Source organism: Cavia porcellus, unplaced genomic scaffold, assembly GCF_034190915.1.
Source record: "Cavia porcellus strain 051 isolate PalLab524CR breed Dunkin Hartley unplaced genomic scaffold, mCavPor4.1 scaffold_27, whole genome shotgun sequence".
In the NCBI taxonomy this organism is placed as follows: domain Eukaryota; kingdom Metazoa; phylum Chordata; class Mammalia; order Rodentia; family Caviidae; genus Cavia; species Cavia porcellus.
Window position 1 is genome coordinate 34,768,174 of NW_026947510.1, and position 25,552 is coordinate 34,793,725.

Here is a 25,552-nt window from a genome sequence, read left to right on the forward strand (position 1 = left end):
AGTCTCATGATATCAGAGATTTCTAGTTTCATACTTTTAGATTCATTTGTTTGCCAGTGAGCATATAAAATGGGATCGTTTATTTTAGTAAAACTTAAAGAAAGATTTATCCCATGCTCTCTCTGAGAAGACAGACAGGCCATTTTCCTTGCATCACCATCTCCCTGGGTACGGGTGAGTAAAGTATCTTTCATGTTAAGGAACAGAGTGAAAGGGGACTCAGGTAAACGTCGTCTCCAACCTAGCTTCATCACCTCCATCTGTCTTCAGGTTATTCTCTCCTTTCTTGTGGAAAGGGAACTGGCTCCATCCTCCTGGGGTCAGCATAGTACATTCTGTCACTGCTTTGTGACTGAGCAGTGGTGAGGATATTGATTGTGTGGTCAACAGTTAAAGTTTGGAGAATTTGCTCATTTTTAAAAGAGAAAATATAACTTAAAATTCCATTATGTATTGCTACTTCCAACGATAATTTCTAAGAAACTGCACGAAGCATTTTGCTATGTAGGCACATTCTACTGATCCTTCAGAAACATTCTTAATGCCTCTGTATGCAAATAATCCCAAATGATAATTGGTTATCATATGTCTCTGTTGGTTTAAAGGTTTGTCTTCTTCAATTAACTGTGAGGTAATTTTGTTCATAAAATTACCAGCATCATGAAAAGTGTTTGGCACTAGTAGGGCTGCAATAAATACTTTTATAATCAAGTGAATGGTAAAATTTGAGATCTTGGTAGAAGATCATGAGTTCTTTGTTAATTTACTTTACAATGTTTGGTATATTATCTCTTCCAAATACACAATTGGATGAAACTTGCAAACAATATATACAGAGCATTACCATGCCACCTAATATAAACTCTTCTCTCCTTACCCTTTTGCTTTGGAATTCTGGGCATTCTTTATGATCTTACGATCATATAATTCCCCTGAACTTCTTTTACAATGAGACATTATTGGCATATTTTATATATACGTAACAATTACATTCACCATAGTTTGTACCTGTACATGATACAGCTTGCTGCTTTTTTTTCCTTTCCCCTTCCTTCCCTTCAACCCCTCTTCCCTTCTTCATTTACAAATCCTTTATTCCCATTTTTTCCTTTTTCACTTTTCTTGTTACTTTTTTCCCTTCTTTCCTTTTTGCCTGCTCCATCTCATGTTCTCCTCCCTAATTGAACATTTTCTTCCTATTTCACAATACCTGTGATCATGTTTACACTTTTGGTTTCTCACACAAGAGAAGCAATGTGGTGTTTACATGTGTGTGTCCAATTTAATTCACTTAAGAATATGGTCTCTAGGTGCACCTATTCACCTAAGAATGTCTCCAGCGTATCCTTCTTTTATCAGAGTAGTAATCTATTTTATAAACCTCCTCACACATTTCCTTTTTTAAAATTTTATTTAAAGGAAAAAAAACCCCAAAATAATATAAGGGTACAAGTAATACAGAATTAAAAAAAAACAGTAAGAAATCACTAGTTAACAGATTATATATTGTCCTCTTAGAAATAGTTGCTCAAGTTACAGGATTAAAGCATACAAAGTAGACATTCAGGCAGTGAGACTGCAAACAGTTGTGTTCAATGATCCAACAAAAACTTAGTAATATGGTCATCTATCTTACACACCTAAACATACTTGCAGTTGTATCCTTTAGAGCACTTTTTTTCCTCTCTTTTTTACTATAACATTTACACATTTTGTGTTTTATTACTCCCATAGTTCTTATTACTTTTTTTTTGGAAGGGAATAAAACCAAATATGACCAAACAAATCAGTCAGTCAAAACAAAGGAAGGATATAGTACATGATGTAAAAACAGAATACAAGGTAATCAACAATGGTTACCCTAAGGCCTCTTGCTATCTTAAAAAGAATTGCCTTGAGTCTTGAGTCTTGAGAATAATAAATTGCTGAAAAGAGGATTGAATGCACAGCATAGAGAAACATTTGTTTCTCTATTTGTTTGTTTAACGTTTATTCACGTCAAAATGTATTTGTTTAGTTATAATGTGCTTCTGTTGTTCTATGTGTCCTTTCTTGCTTGGGTAGTGGTGACTTTCTTTGCAAGGAGTATCCTGATATTTGACGGCTTTTGTGATTTGCATTTTTTTTTTTTTTTTTTTGCTATGATCAGTGCCTTTGGCCTGTACATTGGCCTCAGGCTCTACTCTTGGTCCAAATTTATCTGGTGAGTTTCAGTAGGCAGGTACAATTGCTGAGAACCCTAAAGTAAAAATTCTTTTCCTGTTTTAAAATTGTTTCAATGTGGTAAGCTTTCATTTTTCTTCTTCTGCTTTTTTGTTTTGTTTTGTTTTGATACTAGGAATCAAACTCATGACCTTACACTTGGCAGACAGGCACTTACGCCGCTGAGCTAAACCCCTGGTCCTAAGCTTTCATTCTTGGCAGCATATGCATGGCTCATTATTCACATATTACGGTAAATACCTGTACATAGAAGCTAAACTCATAACTCAATATTAAGAAAACAGCCCAATAAATGTTGGCTTAATATTTAAATATGTATTTCATCCTGGTAGATGTGTGAATGATAAAAAACTCAAGAAAAGATATTTACATCCTTTACTCACAGAGAAATAAAAATTAAACTTATAAATATCATATGGCCTTAGTAAATGGTTTTGCCGACACACAATTCTAAATAGTAGAAGGATGTGAGCATATGGAACTTTTCTATATCACCGGTAGGAATGCAAAATGGCACAACTTCTTTGGAAAACAGTCTGGAAAATTTTTACTCAGAGGAAATTGAGAGTCAAAGATTGCATTTGCCAATTAGGAGAGAAGTACTGGGTGTGGTGTAGGCAGGAGATGTACACTTATAAGATACAGTTCCATTTCTTAGTACACCATGCTGTCTTTGTCTTAGGAGATCATGTATCATAAGATAATTCATAACACTTCATACAGAATCATGACTTCATTTACTATTTCAGCCGGATGGGCATGGTCGCTCTGGAAGTTTGGAGAAGATCTCTACGTTTGTGTGAATTGCAGACAGAAGATGTGCAGAACCACGGTTCTTTAGTCCTCGTCAGAAATTCCTGTGCTCTTTTACTTCACCAGTTTACACTTGAAGGTGTGAATAGATTATCTTCATGTGAAAGGAGCAGAATTTGTGAATCTGTGGCACCTCATTCTCATGTTTCCATCATCTCAATCATTCAGAGACACCCCCAAAATACGCTTCCATGGGTCAGGGTTTTTATAAGGAAAAATTATCGTGTTCATTTTGTTGAGGATGTTCTCATCCCATAGTAGCAAGACAAACGTTTTTCTTTTCACAAATATAGTATATTAATTTAGAACAGTCATAATCAGTCACCTTTGTTGGTGCTAGTCTTCCACAGTTTCCAGTCTGTGAATCGTTCCAAACACTCAAAGTGAAATAAACGGAAGTAAATGTTGTAAAATATATATTCAGTACTGCAGACATAATAGAACATGATAACATCCAAAATTAGGTTGATGTATTTTGTTTGCTATAGAGACTAAATGTCAGTGCCCAAATGGTCCTCCATATCACCTTACCAGAACTTAGGTGTAGAATTAAAGGTAATTTTTTTCCTTCATGGTCTCACCTCTGTAGCCAAGTTTATGACCTTTGGGGGTGTGTTTATGAGTGTGCCAATCTATTTCTTTAGATATATATGTGCGTGCATATACAATGTACATATTTTATCTATATGCCTTTGGGACTGTAAACCAGTTCTAGAACTTATTAGCTCTTATCCTATTGGAGAAACTCACCTTGGGATAAAGGGTGTTGAGTTATCTTCCCATGTCCAGTGTCTACTGATTCTTTCACGAGACAACCCAATCCAAGTGAAATAAGATATTTGCCCTTGAATAAAGTTCTGTAATAAGTAGAATGTTATGTATAGTTAGGAATATATTTATGTTCCTGAAATGAATAACTAAGTTTGTTAAGATTTTATACTTAATGTGAATATCAGGTGGTTAAAAGCTTTATTCAGATGCTTTTAAGAACATAAAATAATGAAAGCTCCTTTAATCTTTACTAAATGTGGAAGCATAAATAAGAAGTAAATAGCTTTGGGTTTGGTCACATGTATTGGAACTCATCTAAAATCTCTTAAATACCTCTTAAAACTTATGGTTGTGGCTCAATCATGAGTTTTGTGTAGTCTGATTTTGGGGCCCAGGTATAGTAATTATGAAATTTCTAGCAATATTGTTTTATATTTTTGTTCCACAAAAATACTGTGTTTATTCTCTGTGAAACAGGCATTTTAGAATGTATCATTTCCCCATCCAGTGAGATGGCTACCTGAATGATCAAGTGACTACTATGAAAAAAGCTGATATTCATCCAGCTATGTTTCACTTAGGGACAGAAGCATGTTCTAAGTGATGCATCATTAGGGGATTTCTTTATTGTGGAGAAACCATAGAGGGTACCTCCCTAATCTCAGCTTGCTATGGAGCCACTAGGCCATGCGGTTGTTTGTGATTATCATCTATCATTGATTGGAGAAACTTCATTATTTACCACACAACAGTATGTTACACTTTACAAAGCTTTGAAGTACGTATTATTTTATTTGATCTTCACAAAATGTTGGGAAGAAAATTGTGCCAGTTTCATACCCACTCCTCAGTTTTTCCAAGTTCAGAGACTGATATTTTGTGAAAGACTTAAAGGAAGTTTTTTGACTATGGTTCCATATCTATTCATAGTTCTTTATTTCATTTTCTTTTTGTTTTCTAATCATTTGAAAACATGATGAATTCATAAATCATCTGTTCTCCCAAAATGCATATTTGCATTGAGACACAACATTTGAAATTCGAATGGATTTTCATTGATGATTTAATTTTCAGTAGAGCTATCCTGCAGGAAAACTTAGGAAGTCCAGAGTTGGTCATTCTCATACTGTGTATCTAGGAATTCTAGGCTATCATCTGTTACATCAAAGACATGTTATTAATTATTCAATTCAAAGCCTTCTGTGATAGCTTTCTAATATTCTATATCTCCAAACAGGTTACATATAAATAGAAGCACAGCCTCTCCCATGAAAAAAGTGTTCCATAATCTAATACATTTTACTTCTTTTGTAACTTTCTGTAATAATTCTGGTGGCATACATAGAGTTGCATAAATAATTCCTGAAATTTTATTACCTTCCATATAAATCCTATGATTCTTATGCAAGAATATTATAAGATTTTTTATATATTAAAATGTTATTTATGTTAAAGACAAATTTTCTATTCATATCACTTGATGGCTACTTTTAAATTCATTACAATTTCATAACTGATTTTAATTTTATTTTTAAATGTCTGAAATCTTTATGCCATTGGTAGCAATTACATCTTCTAAGCCAGAAGACTCTAGATTAATTCAGCCTTTATACATGTCTTTTTTTGGTGTCAAATTTTGTTTGTTTTTGTTAATATTTTAAAAGGCTATTTCTGAATTGTTGAAAGCCATCTATCTGGAAAATTGAACTAGGTCAGAGAGCTGAATAATTTTTAGTGTCCACTGGCCTATTTCTGAGAGGATATTTATAGATTACTCTTAACCCAGAAAATTAGGGTATATTTCTTCTTTAGCAAGAATAATTACAAATTATTTCTATATTTTGTTAATAAAATTTCAAATCAGTATAGAATTATTAGTGTATTGAAATATATTAATATACAATATCCAATTTCCTATGTAATATAGTATATGATCAAAATTAACTTTAAGTAGTATCAATCATTTTTTTTTTCTTTTGCTGTGTAGTTCAAGCTGGTGTTACATTGTGACCCAGGCTGCTGATCTCAAACTCACAATTCTCCCTTCCTCAGCCTCCTGAGTGCTGGGAATACAGGTGAGTGCCAACATACCAGAAAAATTAATTGATTTTTAATGATAAATTTATCATGAGTTTTTCCTTTAACCTCAGACTCAGTAATACCCTGTTTTTCCTGAGATTGTTACAAGTCTAAACCTTTCATAGAGAGCATGTTGCTAAATTTCTATATACTACTCAACAAGTGATATACAGAATGTCATCAAAATGCAGGATGAGTGTTTCAACATTTAAAAAAATTATTACAGTAAAGGCACCTTGCTGTTAATCTCCCTTGTAATACTCTCCTCACTTCAAATACCCTTACCCTGTTTTCTTCCTATTTACTGAAACATTTAAAGTACCTTCTCCTGTACTTAGTTGTGTGGTCATGGCTGCTTCAGCGCTCTGTTAATTAAAAACGTTTAACTTTTATGTTTGTTTTGACTTTGGGGGAAAGCTGAAGTTTCATGATGCCAAACTCAGTGAATGAGGTGGACCAGGGCACTCCACAACGTTTTCCCATGTCTGATTTTCGATGAAGAACAATGAGCACCAGCAGCAGAATTCACCCTCTTTTTGACCATACCTTGTAAATGTATTCATGAAATAGGACTTCACAATTGCTTCAGAAAGTGACAAGAATAATGGAATAATTGTGTTTGAAACAAAGACGAGTGTTTTGAAGATGAAAAACGGCAAAGTGTCTTTTCCCGTAACTGTATTTCAATTTCAACATTTGATACGTATTTTGATCACCTTTTATACAAATTACTTTCTTTGTTTTTCTTGATATTAGATGGGAAATGTGCAACATGGTAACAAAGTTAGTGGGAGCCACATCTCTTGTATGTGGCATGAAAATCCAATCATCACACTCATGCAATCATGAAGGGCTTTGTACAACTTTAATGGACAGAACATGATCTATTTTAAGGATAACTTTTGCTGATGACTTAATGTTTGATTTATGTAAAGTATACTATAGAAATGGTACTTGTGGATGAATGAGATGAACTTACTAAGTTCTTATATTATTTCTGTTTGTATTTCTAACTTTCAACTGGACTCCATTAGATGTGTGTCTTTTCACTTGAAGGTTATAAGGAAATAAAGAGCTTATCAATAATGTAATGTAAAACTAATATGGTGTGAAATACAAAATATATACGTCACCAGTTCCTGTGCGTCATCTATCTTGAGTAGTGTGGAATCCATTTCTTTGCAGAGTTTCCTACTGTCTTCAAAGTTCTTTATTGTCGTTGAGAAATAATAACAGCTCTGTCCACAACATGACCATTTATCCTTAAATCCAATATTTTCTCCTCCTTGAAAACAAAAAAACTTTCCTCAGAGACCATTCATGGTGAATCCTGAGAGGAATATGATGGCCTGGGAAATAGCAAGACATTTTCTAGTTCTTCTAAAATCATTACAGTTTTAGAGATGAATGTGTTCTATTTTTACCTTTGGAAAGAACCCTGGCCTAGGGATGACATCACATTACTTATGTCTCTCCAAGTTTATGTGCAGTACTGTCCACATTTTCTAGGAAATGCTTTTTTGAAAATATTGTTATTGTCACTCACAACCTTTATAGGAAAGACGTTCCACTGGGAAGAGATTCTTCGTATTTTTCAAAACCACAGCTAGTTTCTAAGTGTATTTTAGCTATAGTTTCCAAGCATACCTCAAATTAGTTCTTAAACTAAGTATGTATAGTAAATGATAAAAGACAGAGAATATGATAAGGGATCTTTGAAGATGATTTTGATAACAATGTTAATTTGAGCAATTGTGATGCAAAATAATATAATATCATACACAGAGAAAACTCATCTTCCAGATTTCTGACACTGTTTCAGTTGTATAAGAACAAAAGCTGGATTTGATTAGTTGCTATAAGAAAACCCAAATTGAGAAGAAGTGGAGGATGAGGCAACTGAGAAGACCCTTGTCCGTCTCTGATCTGACTTTTTCCTTACACACCTGTGGAGGTTGGTTCCAATGTGAATGGCAGGCTTTGAACATGGGACTCGTCCTCTTGTGTTGTATTTTCCAGAGGATACTTTGGTGATTGATCTGTCAGGAAACCCTGGAAAACTTTATTGTGTATGGTTAATTCATGGAAAACAAACCAAGGAACTGAAGAAAAGGCTCAGTTTCAATTTGAATAGGTTATTTAATCATCAGCATTAAAGACGGTTTTTACTCAGTTCTTTTGTAGGCATCTACCTCTTGTTTGACTATGATTTCCACACCCACATCTCATTTATTAAAAAACACATTAATGATAAGCTTTCTTACTGGACCTTAATGACAGAGACACAAAAGTTATAAAACTCTGTTCTCCAGAATTCATTGATTGCCATGGTAACAGCGGGCATCTGGAAGATATTATGAGTGATGTGACATAAACTCAGAGAGTGTTGAGAATAAAGATTGTGCTACCAAATGTAGATGGAGGAAGATGACAGCTTAGCAGAACCTCACATTATAAAAGTCATGTTAAGTTTGCTTTTTTCCTATAGAAGAAAAAGCAGTAAAAAGTAAAAAAGATAAAACTAGAAAATGCTAGAATTGCTGAAACCAGTTTTCCAAATTAGGCAAATGGAAAAAACATGACATTAAGATGGTCCAAAGTTAGTCAATAATTTCAGATGATGGATTGTGTTGAAAGATTTGTTGAAATGGTGAATGATAAAGTATTAGGTTTCAGCCTAAGTCTCAACATTTTAAATTTTTGCACCAAAACTACAGAGAAAACAACAAATTTAATCATTCTCATCCTCTTTATAGTCACTTCAGAAGTCAGATTTTAAAATGTCTTTTAACTGCTAGGAAAAAGTTAGAAAGGGGTGCAAAAATCCTGGAGTTAAAGAGATAAACACAAAGTGATAATTTCTTTCTTGAATGTTTTTCTAATCTCCAGTCATAGGGCTGTAATATATCACTGGCCAAAGCTCCTTGGCTATTAACTGTCAGTTAAAAGATCATAAAATCTGTTCTCACTCTCCTTTAGGAGAGCACTGTAATCTCCAATAAAAAATCAATTTCTGCTACTTAACTCTAGCCAAAAGACAAAATAAAGATGAAGCTTTCAATTTCCTTCTTTTGTATTACCATAAATCCTTGTAAACTGAACTTCAGATTCGGAGACTTCTTTGATTTATATTTCCCCTTTCAGTCCACAGCTCGTCAGCATAAGAATCAGTCTCAGAATGTATTTCTTCATAAGTATCTGTTTTTCCATTTTATCCCTTTCTGATTCTTCATTAGGAAAATGATAGACATTCTCTTTGTAACATAAACATAATCTGAACATTTATGAGGGAATGGAGTGCTTTCGGAAAAATTTGTGGTCATAAGTTTCCTAAATAGTTAGATGGTTTAGTTATTACTTTTGTAATTTAATCATGAAATGATGAAAGTAATGTTTGAATGTTTGCAATGTGATATAAATTATTCTTAATATATTGGCTCTAGGATGTTTTTAACTTAATTCTTAGGGTAACGTAAACTGTTGTTTCTAGCTACACAATAAAAATTTCTTGGTATCTTTAAGAATTTTGTTCAGTATATTTTTATTGTTGTTAAACCTAGTTTTACCAACTTTTTAAAGTATAAAAAAGAAAAGTTTTTATTAGATTTATTTTTTGCTAACTTTCTAAAAGGAAAACTTTCTGTTAAAGCCATTTAAAATATTGTTGATCAATGCTTATAGATTGAAACCTTCCACTGCATTTATCAGAGTGTGTTCTTAAAAAGGAATAGAAGTCGTATTTTGCTTTTATGTGTAATGTATTGCTTTAAAAATTGCTTTTTAAAATATAAACTTTTATATATAATGTATGGCTTTCAAAGTACTTCTTTAAAAACATAAATAAGTCTTAGAAGAAAAAGAAATATTATTTTATCACAAAAACTGTTATCAAAGAGCTTTTTGAACTTCATTTTTATTTATACCAATGGTAGCTTTGGTATATTATACATGTAATTATTCATATAATTTTTAAAGTAAACTGTTGTTAAATTTAAATAATGTGTTTTACAAGAAAAATTTGCATGATTGCGTCTTGTTTTCTGGCAAAAATTACACAAGTAGGAACTAATTGTTGAAAGTAAATTTCAGTTATTTATATATACTACTATTCATTAGCCAGAGTAATTTGACAAGGAGAATAAATGTGTTACATTAAAAATGATTGTGCATGTGATATCTATATATGCCAATTCTCCAAGATTATTATATTTATTGCATATTGTAAATATATACTAATAAATTAAAAATCATTCAGACATAATTTTATCATTAAATTGCACTTGTAAAAAATAGATAAAACTAAAAACTGTTTTCAGTCTTAATCTTTTAGGCACTGAAGAAGAAAAATAGAAAAAAATTGATTTAGAAATTTTTCAACATGTGCATTAATACATTAAAGACAAATAGTATAGATAGGAATATGTACATAGTAGGCTGAGGAAGTGGCTCAGTAGTAGAGCTCTTACTTTGTACGCACAAGGTCTACCAAATTCAATCACCAGCACCACAAGTGGGTACAAAAAATCTGTAAGTATTTATGTACTTCCAATGATGGGCAAATAATGCTCTACAGTGAAAGGGGGTAAAATACCTATGTATTTTGTTATGCAACTATAAATCTTGTACCAAGGGTAAAAGTGGCAAAATATTAGTTAGAGCAATTTGTCATTATCTAGTTTGTGTTTGATGTTATTATTGCTATTGATTATACTACTTTAAGTCAAGAAGAGCTTGAAGTATTTTGAGAGGTAAAAGAAAGGACCCTCCAACCCAGACTTATGTACCCTGAAAGATTATCTTTCAAAGTTGATGTAAGAAAGTATAAAGATGAGAGCAAACATTAATACAATTTAGACTAAGAAACAAGACACAGAATCAAAAAAGTGATTCATTCAAAGATTAAATAAAACAGACGAACCATTACTCAACTCAGCTAAACAAAGAAAGACCCAAATCCAACCAAGTAGGTATGAAAAGAGCAAAATTACAACAGATCCTGAAGAAATCCTGATTATAAGTAGTTAATTTGAGATCCAATGCTTTAATAAAGTTGATAATTTGGAAGAAATTCCTAGAAACATGTGAATTACCAAAACTGGTAAGAAGATATAAAAATTTTAAATAATCCAATATCTGTCAATGAAATTGAAGAACTAATAAAACAAGAAACCTACTAATGAAGAAAAACTCAACGGCTGATAGATTCACAATTTTGTTTCTGAAGACCTCTAGAGATGAACTAATGCTACTAATTCTGAAACTTATAACATTGAATGATAATCAGAACTGTCAAAGTCATTGCTGGAAGCAAGCATTACCCTAAAACCAAAGCCAGAGAAGAATCTAACCATAGAAGAGAATTATAGGCAAATTTCTTTAATTAACATAGATGCAAAAAATTCTCAGTAGGATACTGGCAAACAGAATGCAGCAAATCTCTACATTTATACCATGATCAGGTAGGATTCATCCCAGGGATGCAATGATGGTTCAACATACACAAATCAATAAATGTAATACAGCAAATTTTAACATGACCAAAGGGGGGGAAACACACGATCATCTCAATATACAGAAAAGATATTTGCCAAAAACACTCACTTATGATAAAAACACTAAAAAAATGGAATAGAAGTTTATCTTAATCTGATAAAAGGAGTCTATGACAAACCAACAGCCAACATCATACTAAGCGGTCAAACCCTGAAAGCTTTCATGCTTTAAAGCAGGAGCAAGATAGATGTCTGCCATCATTACTTTTGTTCAGTGCGGTAAACATTAGCCAGAGTGATTTGACAAGGACAAAAAATAAAAGGAATGTGGATGGGAAAACAAGGAGTTAAATTATCATTATTTGATGATGACATAATGTCATCATAAGGAATACTTTACATAGAAGACTTCAAAATTCCATTAAAAGATTCTGAGAATTAGTAACCAAATTTCAGTAACAACAGGATACAAAGTCTAAATTCAAAAATTGGTAGCATTTCTGTACACAAAAATCTTCACTATGAGAAAAAGTAAGAAAACAATAGAATCAAGGAAAATGAAACACTTAGGAAAAATCATTCTAAAGAAGAAAGTGAAAGACTTATGAATTAAACACTGCAGTATTCTGAAAAAGGAGATTGAAGAGGATATCAGAAAGACATTTCCTGTTCTTGGACAGGCAAAACCAACAGAGTGAAAATGGCCATACTTCCAGAATTGATGTGCAGATGTAATAAAATCCCAATTAAAATACCAAGAGCATTCCTAATGGAATTAGAGAAAATAATTCTAAAATTCGTATGGAGTCAGAAGAGATGTGGAATAGTAAAAGAATTCTGGGCAACAGGGTAATGCAGGGAGTATCAAAATCCTCAAGTTAAAGTTGTAGTACCACAAAGCTGCCATGATAAGTTTGGCAATGTTACTGGCAAACAAACAGACTTCTGGATCAGTGAAACAGAAGAAAAGATGCATAAACAACTCCAAACACCCTCAGATAACTATTTTTGACAAAAGGACCAAACACCTTCTCTGAAAAAAGATCATCTCTTTAATAAATGGTGCTGGGGAAACTGGCTTTCCATGTGGCAAAGATCAAACCTAGACCCATATTCTAACCATGCAGTAAACTAAAGTCAAAATGGATCGAAGATCTAAATATTAAGCCAGAGCGATTTTGTCTGCTAGAAGACAGAATAGATAAAATGCTTGAAGATATATGTGTAGGAAAAATTGAACAAAACCCCAGTTACATACGAACTATTACAAAGAATCAACAATTGGTATTATGCAAATTGAAAAGATTTTGCACACCAAAAAGACACCCTCACAAAGTGAAGTGACAACCCTTAGAAAAGGAAAAAAATTACTGGCTATTCCTCAGACAAATGTTTAATATTTGGAATAAATGAAGAACTCAAAAAAGATAAAAAATTCTTCTACAAGACTCAGTCTAAAAGCAGGCATCTGAAGTGAATAGACACTTCTCAGACAAAATAATGCAAATAGAAAATAAATACATGAAAAAAATGTTCAACATCACTGATAATTTGAGAAATGTAGATTAAAACAATTCTGAAATTCCATCTCCCTCAAAAAAAAAGGGTTACCATCAAGATGGAAACCAATAACAAACGCTGGTGAGATTTTGTGGGAAAATGAGCCCTTCTCCATTGCTGATGGGAGTGTAAATTGGTACAGTCATGTGGAAATGGGTGTGCAGTTTCTTCAGAAAACTAAAGCTAGTGATTGCATTTGACCCAGCAACTTCCATTCTAGGTATTTTCTTGAAAGATTTAAAATTCTCATACTATAGTGATATATACACACTCGTATTTATAGCAGCTCAATTTGTAATAGCTAAATTTTGGAAACAGTTCATATGTCCATCAGATGAATGGATAAAGAATGTCATATTTATACAAAAGAATGTTACTATACCAGAAAGAAGAATGAATTGGTGATACTTCAGGGAAAAGGATGAAACAACAGCATAATTTTAAGTGAAATAAACCAGATGCACAATATTAAATATCTCATTGTTTCTCTTGTGTGAGAAACCCAAACATAAATAAGGAGTAAGATGAAAGATAGATGTTGAGAAATAGGAAGAACTTCTTTAAATGAAAAGTGGAAGAAGGTGTGGGGTAGATGGAAAGGAAGGAAAGGGAAAGTGATTAAAAAACAAAGAGATTGGAAGGAAAAATTGGAAACAAAGCTTTTGCAAATGAGGAGGATAGTGAGAAAGAATGAAAACATATTATGTAGAGGACCAAATTCCACATGATGAATGTGATCATTACATATGGAACACATGTACTAATACAAAAACAAATCTACCCCAAAAGAGTATCATATATCATATATTTAGACTGGAAAAAATAGGAAAAAAGCTACCTATCTGAGTACCTTGATAGTGTATATATGAAACCAAAAGAAGTCTATTGATAGGACTAAAATTTGCATACATCTTAGAAAGAGAGTACTAGTACTTGGGTAGGGAATTAGAAGAGATATAAAGGAAGATTTGGAAAAGTGTTCAATGTCCTGTAAGAGGGATCTGATGGTACATATTTCCACAGGCAGATATGTATGCATGCAGAGGGCTGAATGAAACTCCATAAGCCAATGTGGAGAGAAGGAAGAGAGCGAGAGAGAGAAAGAGAGAGAGAGAGAGAGAGAGAGAGAGAGAGAGAGAGAGAGACAGAGAGAGAGACAGAGACAGAGACAGAGACAGAGAGAGAGGAGGAGAGGGAGGAGAGAGGAGAGGGGAGGGGAGGGGGAAGGCAGGGGAGGAGAGGAGATCGGAGACCAGCTTAGGAGGATCCAGGTAAGACTCTATCTCAAAAACAAAAATGATGAACAAATTAATTACAGCAATGTATCTCAGCATAAGGAAGGTACATACAAAAAGCCAATGGCTAACATTATACAAAATGGCAAAAATCTGAAAACTTTGTTTAAGATCTAGAGCAAGAGAATGATGCTCACTCTCACTACTTTTATTCAACAAGTTCTACCCATAACATTCAGGAAAGACAAAGGAATAAAAGCCATCAAAATTATGAAAAAAGTCAAACTGCCCCTGCAGTTGACATGATATTATATATGGAAACTCCACAAAGTACTAAAAACTATTAGAATATACATATTCAGCAATGTTGTAAGGTACAGAATCATCATGCAAATATCAGTAGCACTATTCTACACAAATAGAAGATCATCTGAAATAGAAATCAAAAAAGTGATTTTTAATTCATATCTTTTGATGAGTATTGTTTACACAGATTTTGACAGATTTGTACATACACAGAGAATACTTTAATCTTTTTCATCATTCTCATTCTTTTACCTCACCCCCTTTGAAAGTAATCTTACTTAAAATAACTACAAAAGCAAAATACCTAGTTATGTTTAGTAAAAAGATCAAAGATATCCAAAATGAAAACTCTAAAATGCTGAGGAAATAATTTCAAGCACACTCCTACAAACTAAAGGAAAAATATTTATGATTACGAATTCCTGAAATCAATACTGTGAAAATGTTCTTACTATTCAAAACCATCTTGAAAGTGAGATGTAGGCTCTATCAAAATATGAAGGTCAGTTTTGCATAGATCTAAAGATATAACTTTAAACTTGGATGGAACAACAAAATACCTGGGGGAAGCTTTGGTATATCACTCTATGCCAGGTAGACCCTGCCCAGTGTTCCACATCACCAGTGAACACACCAGAAGGTCCTTCTGGGCCTATTTGGGTCATGCCCAGCAACCCAAGTGACCGGCAGCTGTCTGTGTTCTGTGTTTTAAGGTGAAAGTGCACGCAGTGATTTCCAGCCCATGGGGAAGCTTAGGCACATTGCCCTGAGCATGGGAATATAGGAAATTGACAAAATGAAAGAGCAAAATGCAATCTTAAACCTCCAGCCTATCCCAAGAAAGACCCCAAAAACTCCATTGAAAGAATCCTAGGTATTATAAATACATTCAGTAATGTAGCTGGATACAAAATCAATACTCAAAAATCAATAGCATTCCTATACACAAACAACAAAATCACTGAGAGAGAAATAAGAGAAGCCACACCTTTCATACTAGCATCTAAATCTATGAAATACTTAGGAATCAGTCTAACAAAAGAACAAAAACTATTCAGGAAAAATTATAATACCTTGAAAAAGAAATCAAAGAAGATCTCAGAAAATGGAAAGACATTCCTTGTTCATGGATAGAAAGAACAAATATTGTGAAAATGATCATTCTCCCAAAATTGTATACAGGTTTAATGCAATTTAAATCAAAACACAATCAGCATACCTCAAGGATCTAGAGAAATCATTTCTAAATTCATCTGGGACCAGAAAAGGCCTTTAATAGCAAAGGCAATTCTGAGCAACAAAGGAAAGGCAAGAGGCATCACAATGCTTAACTTGAAGCTTATCCTATAAAGTTATCCTACAAAACTGCTGCAATAAAATCAGCATGGTCCTGGGATAAAAACAGACCTGAAGATCAATGGAATAGATTAGGAGATCCAACTACAACTACAAACACACTCAGGCACCTTATTTTGTTAAAGGAGCCAAACATGTTCTCTGCAAAAACGATTGTCTCTTTAATAAATGGTGTTGGAAAAACTGGCTCTCCATATGCCAAAAACTAAAACTAGACTCATGCCTATCACCATGTACTAAACTAAAGTCTAAATGGGTTGAAGATCTAAATATTAAATGTGTTAGAAGACAAAGTAGGTAGAATCTGGAATACATAGGGGTAGGAAAAGAATTCATGAACAAAAATCAAACTGCATGGAATATACTTCCCAGAATCAAAAACTGGGATTACATCACATTAAAAAGTTTTTGCATGTCAAAAGAAATCTGCAGCATAGTGAAAAGAAAACCCACAAATTGAAAAAAAGAACTTTTTTTTTTTAAATTGGTACTAGGGATCGAACTCACAACTGCCTGCTTGCAAGGCAGGCGCTTATGCCGCTGAGCTAAATCCCTAGCCCAGAAAAAAAAATCTTTGTGAACTGTCTCTCAGACAAAGTACTTCTGTCTAGAACATGTAAAGAATTAAAAAAAATCGAATCCCTGAAATCTAAAGACCCAACCCAAAATGGGCATCTGAAATGAATATATAGTTCTCAAATAAAGAAATAAAATGGCAAATAGATACATGAAAAAATGTTCAGCATCACTGGTCATTAGAGAAATGCAAATTAAAGCCACACTAAGATTCCATCTCACTCCAGAAAGAATGGCTAGGATAAAGAAAACTACCAACAACAAATGCTGGAGAGGCTCAGGGGAGGAAAAAGGAACTCTTTTGCACTGGTGGTGGGAGTACAGACTGGTACAAGCACTATGAAGGTCAGTCTGGAGGTTCCTCAAAAAGCTGGGATTGGAAGTCCCACTTGTCCCACCTATTCCACTTCTGGTCATATACCCAGAAGAAAAGAAAACATACCACAGTGATATATGTGCACCCATGTTTATAGCTGCACAATTTGTAATAGCCAGATCTTGGAAACAACCTAAGTGTCCATTAACTAAGAAATGGATAAAAATATGTGGTATTTTTATAAAATGGAGTACTACTCAGGTATAAAGAATGATCACATTGAGATATTTATAAGCAAATGGATGAAACTTGAGAGAATACTCATGAGTGAAACAAATCAAACTCACGTGTGTAAATAACGGTAGTCTCCCTAGTGTAAGAAATAATAAGAGTACTTAAGATACAAAATCCTCAATCATACAGGGAAAGGATAAGAATATGCTCAAAGGGGAAAAGTAATATCTCAGGGGAAAAGAGGGAAAAGAAAAAGGAAGGGAAAAGAAAAAATATCTAAAATTACATAAACACACTTAGGATAGCTAAGATGATTGTGCTATGAATTCTATAAGTTCTTGGAACAAAACAGTTAACTTTCATAGGAGTGGAACAATTTTGCGTGTTTGTGTCTGGTGATCTGAGGAACTCTTGAAGATCGTTATGTAAAGTAACAACCCTAGTTTTACTCCTACCTCCTTGTTTTGAAGGCGTATATTGTCATTGTTTTGAGGTCTTCGCTCTTGTTATTTATTTGCCCTTTTTGTTTTTCTAGTAACCTGTTTTGTTTTGTTTTGCTTTGTTCTTTCCTCTAATACAGAGAGGATAGGTATATGTGTAGAGGCTTATACATGCTTAGAACTTATCCTAAACAGTTTATGAGAATCGATTATATTATGCACGATGAAACAAACAGCTACGTTGAAGACAAAGAGACATTATGGTATCCATTACTGATTTGATATCATCTTGCTGGGAAATCCAGTAATGCTTTATTCTTTGTTCAGCGTGTTTTTAGTCTGTTTTGTATTGTTTTATTTCAACATACGTGAAGATGTGGACAGCTATTTTGAGGAGAACAAGAGACATTATGGCGGCTATTGTTGATTTTCCTATTGTCTGGTTTTGAAGGCCTGTAATACCTTCATTACTCTGTTTTGATCAGTATGATACTATTTTGTTTTGTATGAATTCACAGTGTGTGAAGATATGAACAACTACTTAGAAGAAAACAAGAAATATTATGGTAGCAAAACCAAACCGAAACAAAACAATAAAATACCTTGAGTGACCAAAACAGTACTGAGCAAAAATAACATAGTAGGTAGTACTGAGCTATATGAGTTCAAAATATACTACAATGCTATAGTAATCATAATATGAAAACAAACACATTGGCCAAAGGAACAGAACTGAAAGCCTAAATTTCAGTCCGTGTATCGTAACAGATTGATTTTTTTTGACAAAGTTTCTAAGGACACATGCTGTAGAAAGAACAGTCTTTATAGTACATGGTGCTGTGCAAATTGGGTCTTCACATGTTGAAGAATGAAAGCTGGTCCCTTCTTTCTCATTTGTTACAGTAATCAAGTAAAAAAGGATTAAAGAAAAGTATAAGACCTGAAAATATGAGACTACTAAAAGAAAGCATACAGTAAATGCTTTACGACATTGAAACAGGCAAGGATATTTTTGGATAAAAGGACAAGAAAAAAGCAAAATAATCGGCCAATGAAATTAAAAAGTTTCAGTACAGTAAAGAAGCAATAATCAGAGTGAAGAAAACGTATATAATGAGAGAAAATATTTATAAACTATACATCTGACTACGGGTTAGTAACTGGCACATGTAGGGAAATCCAAAAATCTAACTTAAAGAAAACAGCAATAAAAACAAGCAAGAGAAAAAACCCAGTCAGATTTTTAGAAAAAGACAATACTTTTAGATAGACATTTCTCAATACAAGGCATACAATTGACCAACATTATGTGATAAAACAGTTATTACCACTAAGCTGCAGAGTCATGTAAACCAAAGACACAATCAGATCTTGATCTCACTCCAGTAAGGATGGATTTTATAAAAAAAAAGATAGTGATTACCGGAGAAGATGTGGAGAAAAATGAACATTTAACTATTGTTCACAGGAGTGTAAATTAGTAAAACTATTATGGAAATTAATGTGAAGGTTTCTCAAAAAATTAAAAACTAGCATTACTATTTGATTCAGCAGTTTCAGTCCTGGATATCTGAAGGAAATGAAAGCACTATGTTGAAGAGACCTCAGTACCCCCACATTTACTGCAGCACTGGTCACAATCATCAGGAAACAGAAGCTGATGATTCCCTGAAGAAAATGTGGTGCATATACACCATGGAACAATTTTCAGCCATATGAAAAAAGAAATATGATTATCTGCATCAATGGGAAACATCAGGTAAGATAAGACTAGGAAGGTTCGACCTGCTATTGCACCATGATGTCTAGTGACTATTTTTTAAAAATTTTATTTAAAGAAAAACTAAATAAAACAGAAAATGGATAGAAATAATACATACTTTCAAAGAAAAAAAATAAACAGTAAGAAATCACTACTTGATGATTACATATTGTCCTCTTAAAAATAGTTGTTCAAGATACAAAAGTGAAACATACAAATGGGGATTCAAACAGCGAGACTGAAAACAGTTCTGCTCATATTGATAGCAACTATGCACTGTATAAGTCAAGAAGTTGGAAGAATGCCTTTGGAATGGTTTAGTCATAAAGAATTGCTAAATGTTTGAGGATTTTGATACATTTATCCTGATTACACAATAGGTTTATTAAAAAATCACATTAATTCATTAGTATTCGTACTTTTTTATGTCAGCTAAGAGTTAATTTAATTTTAAAAAGACAACTAAAAATAAAACAGAGAAGCATCTAAAACAAATTTGTACAAAAAGATTGCACATATTCATAAAATTCTAGGCTTTTCCAGTACATCTATATTCTAAATAAAACTTTTTGTTAGCTTAAGATCTCTATTGACGTAGACAAAAATTTGAAACAATGATCTTTGAGGCAAAAAATTTCTGTTAGTATTAACAGAAAGTATTAACAAAGTTTATAGTCTTGCATGTACTTAATGAGATTATACAAAATGAGATTTAAATATGGTTTCATAATTTTCAGAATACAGATTTAGGGAAACAAAAGATAATTGCATTTTTGTATGACTCACATATATTAAGTTTATCAGTTCAGATACTTGAAAATACTATTATAATTATATATTTAATTTTGCAGGATCAACAGATCAATTTTGCAGTAGAAACAAATAATCATGCTTTAAAGGAGTCAGTTCTACAGCATGCTGCTGTAAAACATGAAACACTTATGAGTAACAGACAAAAATAGCTAAAATAGCAAAATTGATGTTTTTGAACTTCAAATTCATTGTTTAGTTTTCTGTATTTTTATATTAATTTAGATATTTACCTTCCTTTGAGAGATGTCAGTTTGTCTCTTCCTATATAATTATGTAATGGTACTTACTTTATACATTTTCCTTAATATTACAATACCTTCAGGTACAGGCAATGGGTAGTTTGGAATTACTTAGAATAATTTCACATCAAACCAAATTAATGACTCTTTGGGAAAATGCATTTAAATGTCCAAATAAATGATGATACAATAAAGTACCTCCTTATGAGGAGACAATTATTTTAAGCTCCATACCTAGTGACTTACCCATGAAACCCAGAACTCCATTTGTCAAAAGGAGAAAGAAGCACAAGCCTGCAAGAATCACTACTGTGCACCGCCAGGCTATGGGAACTGAAGACTCTGTAGCCAGAAAGAAAGAGGCAGAGAGGATTGAATGACACAGCAGGTTTATGGAAGAAATCCCTGAAGCTCAGCACCCTAGCTCTTGGGCGCTTTCAAACTGGAAATAGATAAGGACCAGCGTGAAAGAACACTGAAGTGAGAGTCAGGTACCGAGCTCTGCTCACTATAGTTACCGCGCATCTCTAGGGAGGTCGCTTTGTACCAATGTAATCCCCTGGTCAATATTTTCGGAATGGCAAACTAGAATATTGGATGTACAGAAATGAATACGAAAGGAAATTTTTCTAAAATACTGTTGTATAAGTTAATTTCATTAACCAATAAGAAGGGATATTATTTAATAAATACCTTGTGCCTCTATACTTATATACAAATCAAAACTTTCACGTTGGAATTGGTCTACTTTTCTTCATCATAAAGAATAGCCACAGTAATGTACAGAAGAAACGATAATCACAAATGTATGACAAATACTGCTAATCATAATACAGTTTGGTGAAATTTCACAGAACGCATGTTCAACAGTTGGAGATTTACCACTGTTTTTAAACAAAGGGAAAACTTTAATTTTTGTTTTGATCAGTATATATAGAAACTGGAACGTAACTACACCAGTATTCTTTGTGATATATGTAACTTGTATTATTTTTAATTTTAAAGAGAAGAAGGAAAATAGAAATAAAACAGTTTCACATTACACTAATAGTGTAACAACAATTAACTCATTGTGTATGTTTATCTTCATAGAAGTTACTCAGAGTGCAATATATGGGCATGAAATATGCCCAAAAGTACTAACACCAATTTTTCTTCTCAGTCAACTAAGAGAAATTCACTGTATTACTGTCTTAACTATCTTGTATATTCATACATATATATATGTGTGTGTGTATACATATACATGTATGTATTTCCCTTTTCTGTTCCTTCTTTTCTTCATCCCCCATCAGTTACTCTTTTCTTTTAAATAATTTCTTACCAATTCACAATATCCACTGTCCCTTTTGAATCTTATTTACTCATTCAGCTTTTCACACTTAGTTAGACAATACTATGGTTATGTATATGCATCTGATTTATATCAGCTTATGGCTATGATCTCAAGGGGCATGTATTTATCTATAAATGTCTGATTAGTACTGCATTATATATATTAAAAACACAGTTTTGTTGATCCATTCTTCAGTTGAAACGTCAGTTTCTTTTCAAGAGTTAACAAATTTTCTGCTATAAACATGAGTGCACATAAATCGTTTTGGTATGATATTTTAAATTTTTATACACTAAATGGGTGTTTGGCTTTCAGTTTTTCTTTTTCATTTATATTTTTGGATGTAGTTTGAGCTGTCTGATGAAGTGAAGTAAGCTAACTGGTTATTTACAGCAGTCGTTTCTGATTTACTTTAATTGCTTACACATAGGCTAAGATTATGAAGGATAGAGAAGCTGCAGAGCCCTTACCTTTTTCTTTAGGTGATTCAGTTTTTATCTTTGTTTGGTTGATGTGTAAAGGATTTTTTTTCACTTCAGAGTAAACTGGCTGCTCTTTTTCCTCTGCTGATATAAACAAAGGTGAAGATACTGTTTCATATTCGGTGTTTCTCTGAAAGAATGTGGGCTACAGTGTGTAAAGCGAGCTAACGCAGGATTTCTTTCAAATACAGGAAAGCTATGCAAACATTTTCTTATTTTTCTGTAAAGTCTATCATGGAAATTTTTTAGGTCATAAAATCTTAGAAATGAAGTAGATACAAATCATATTCTAAACTATAATAGAATTCTTTCAAACATTTATTTACAGAAAATAATCAAAACTGTGTAGAAGTTGGGGAGGAAAAATACTCACTATTCTTTTGCATATGCTTCTTGGAAGTAAGAGGTTTCTTCAACTGTGCATATGTTGGGAATTCTTCATCCATCTCTGAGAAATTTGCAGATATGATTCTAAAAGATATATAAACTAACAGTTTTCAAACCAAAATTTCAGGCGCTGTCCTGAGTTCTCTGTATGACATTGAGGTGAATATTTCATCTCACTTACCAGTGATGTCTGAAGTTTTACTTTTTCCCTCCAAGGAAGATCTTTTTCCCTTGGATGTTCTTCATATTCTTAAAATTATCAGCTATTTATATGTTTATTTACATAAATGGGTATTGTGATTTCAACCACAATGTTGGATTCTCTACTTATGTTGCTTTATTATTTTTATATTATATTCTTTAATTTTGAAGGAATAAATTTTGTGATCTATGATACATTTACATGTCCCTGAAAAATTATATGCATTCATAATAATATCAAGGAAATATTTTTGAGTCACTTACATTGTAAATATAGAACATGGATTATTGAGAAATTATTTAAAAATTTGCTTCCTGTTCTCTCTAGAACATTTTTTCAAAATATTGTCATCTTTATAATTCTTATTATTTTGCAAGACTCAAACATTTTACTTGCCTTACTTCTAAAGAGTTCTTGCCACCTTTCCAATGTGTCACAGATGTCACTTGGAGCAGAAATTGGTTTAATTGTAGTCTTGTGTCATACCTGTAACACTGGAATTTTCTTTTTGAAAAAACCAATCAATTTTTTGAAATAGTTACTTTACTTGAAAATTTCTGAAAAAGTTTGTCTCAAGCATTTAGATAATGTTTTTATAACAAAAAATTGTAGAATTCTGACTCCATAAACATTTAAAAAATTACACTTCCAGTATACCATCAAATTATATGTTCTTCTATCTTTTTTTTTTTTGGTACTGGGGATCAAACTCACAACCTTGCACTGGCCAGGCACTGGTACTGATGAGCTATACCCTTAACCCTCAGATTATATGTTCTTCACAAGCTGTATTTTCAGGAGTTAAAACCTACTAAATCTTTTATAAATACCATTTTAAATAGTATCTATGTCTACATCTGTATCCATATATTTACCTGTGCTTAAACATTCATTTAGTAACACTGAATAATTTTTCATGATGAAACTTTTCATAAGGAAACACAATATTATAGAAATATCTCAGTAAGGTGGAAGCTATATTAACCAATAGGAAAATTATAGATATAGATATAAAACACAGAAAGTATTACAAAAAAATAATATATAAATAATTAAATAATCACTTGAAGTGCTTAAACTTTACCCTCACTATTGTAAGAATAGAAATTGCTTTAATAACACTTGGTCAGTACCAAAGTAGTATTGGAAATATTTGCTAAATGAACTGTTATATTAATGATGTACTGAAACATTTAAAGGGCATAATCCACTCATAAAAGAACATCTAAGTCTGACTTGGACAACATTATTGTCTTCAAGATAGAATTTACTGAATTAAAAATATCCATTCTTTGTGCTGTGTACCATAATCACGAAGCACACTGGATCCACCTTGGTGATACGATACCTGCGTCCGTTTATGGTTTCTGCTGCCCCTGGGGTCTGGTCCAGGTGGAAGAGCTGAGCCTCGGTGCCTGTGAGATACACTAGAAGATGATTCTTCCTGGTGTCCTCTCTGCTCCTGTTATTCAGGGACTTCAGTATTTTTCAACCACAAGCAATGATATGAGACAGCGATTCATATTTGAGCTTCAAGCTTCACCATTTGTATCTGCTGTTACTGAGAGATGTGTGGTTTTCTTTTTTCTTTTTTTTAAAGAGAGATGAATGGAGGAGATAATTTAAAGGGACCTGCCCATTTTCTAGAGAATACAAATCAGTATTGAACATTGAATGAAAATGCTTAATGTATTTAATCCATCCTCAAAACTAGTATAATATTGCTAAGAAAAATATGTGGTCACCTTCCCTGCATTTATCTGGGGTAGATTTCAATTTTAAAAAGGTCATAAAGTTCATTAGGTAGAAAAGAACTCATTCTCTGTTTCCTTTAGTACACACCTAATTTCACTTACGTTATCATTTGAAAATCTGCTTATCAGTATATTCTAGCATGAAGCATAGAGTATACTTCACCTGCACTTCAGGCTTGGATGAGTTTTGCTTCTTTTTTCTTCCAGAATATTAGGATTTTAACATTTTTTCTTTTAAGGCCCCTCTTTAGTTCTCAAGACTATTCTCTAAGATTTGACTTTATATATAACATGGAACATCCTGTATCTCTTGGTTTGTGCCATAAACTTTCATTAGGGAGATTGACCTATAATTCCCTTTTTTGTCTGGGTCTTTCTCTGGTTTTGGTATTAGGATAATACTTGTTTCCAGGAATGAGTTAGGGAGAATTGCTTCCCTTTCAATGGTTGAATGTTAAGGTGAATTCACTTAATATGTAAAAGAGGTTATGTTAACAAATGTCATGAATCATTCTAATACATCTTTTTATAATTTGAAAACATATATGGAAGCTAGTGTCAGTTTGATAGTTAAATTATTTGCATATTGATGACAGTGAAAGTCTGAGTAGTATTATGTTTGTTTTTTCTTTTTCTCTAAATCTGTCAGAGAGAAATTTGATTTTCATTCTCTGAGTACTGTGGTCTAACCCCAAACTTTTACAGAGTAGAATCTGGTCTTTGGTGAGATATATTTTAGAGGATCTAGGGGAAGCCCACTACTGGAGTCCTCACTCCCCTCAATCTGGCTTTGTAACTTATGACGTGGTCTCTTGCTCTTGCATGTGATTCCTTGAATGTGATGCAAGAGCCATGGTGTCCTCACTCAAGCTAAGCTGATGCCAGCACTGTGCTCTTGAACATCCAGAACTGTGAGCTAAATCCATTTTTCTGCTTTATAAAGATACCCAGACTAAGAAATTTTGCTGTAGCAATTTAGAACAGACCAATACCCAATAGCTGTCTTTAGAAGTGGCCTATGAATCCTCTGCTGCCATACTGTTTTTGTTTTGTTGTTGTCTTGGCTCATAGACATTTGCTGAATTTCAGGTCAATTAATTTACAGAGCAGAATCCTATTTGAATAACACAATCCAGGAGGATATGATAATCTAACATAGTATTTTTTGATTATAGA

The 25,552-nt window shown here is 33.0% G+C and overlaps 1 protein-coding gene and 1 non-coding gene across 2 annotated transcripts; both read right to left on the reverse strand.

Moving 5' to 3' along the window:
* Positions 1-1,392: 1,392 nt before the first annotated feature.
* Positions 1,393-24,154, reverse strand: LOC134473548 (C-type lectin domain family 7 member A-like). The gene is made up of 8 exons (XM_063238194.1): positions 23,971-24,154; positions 22,407-22,504; positions 22,022-22,117; positions 20,462-20,557; positions 7,833-7,946; positions 7,020-7,171; positions 3,787-3,893; positions 1,393-3,413 (listed from the first exon to the last, which is right to left on the reverse strand). Exons 2-8 carry the CDS (start codon positions 22,477-22,479, stop codon positions 3,284-3,286), a joined length of 768 nt encoding a protein of 255 aa, XP_063094264.1. The 5' UTR covers positions 22,480-22,504; positions 23,971-24,154; the 3' UTR covers positions 1,393-3,283.
* LOC111757062 (small nucleolar RNA U13) lies at positions 6,637-6,740 on the reverse strand. The gene has a single exon (XR_002791445.1). It is a non-coding gene; the product is annotated as a small nucleolar RNA U13 (small nucleolar RNA).
* Positions 24,155-25,552: the final 1,398 nt, after the last annotated feature.

Excerpts from the sequence above, each read along its gene's own strand:
- LOC134473548 (XM_063238194.1), bottom strand. The coding sequence starts at position 22,479 with ATGGATGAAGAATTCCCAACATATGCACAGTTGAAGAAACCTCTTACT. Across the intron at positions 20,558-22,021 it reads TGAATCACCTAAAGAAAAAG|AGTCTTCAGTTCCCATAGCC; the intron begins GTAAGGGCTCTG and ends TTCTGGCTACAG. Across the intron at positions 7,947-20,461 it reads TGGAGTTCTGGGTTTCATGG|TTTTCCAGGGTTTCCTGACA; the intron begins GTAAGTCACTAG and ends TACACAATAAAG.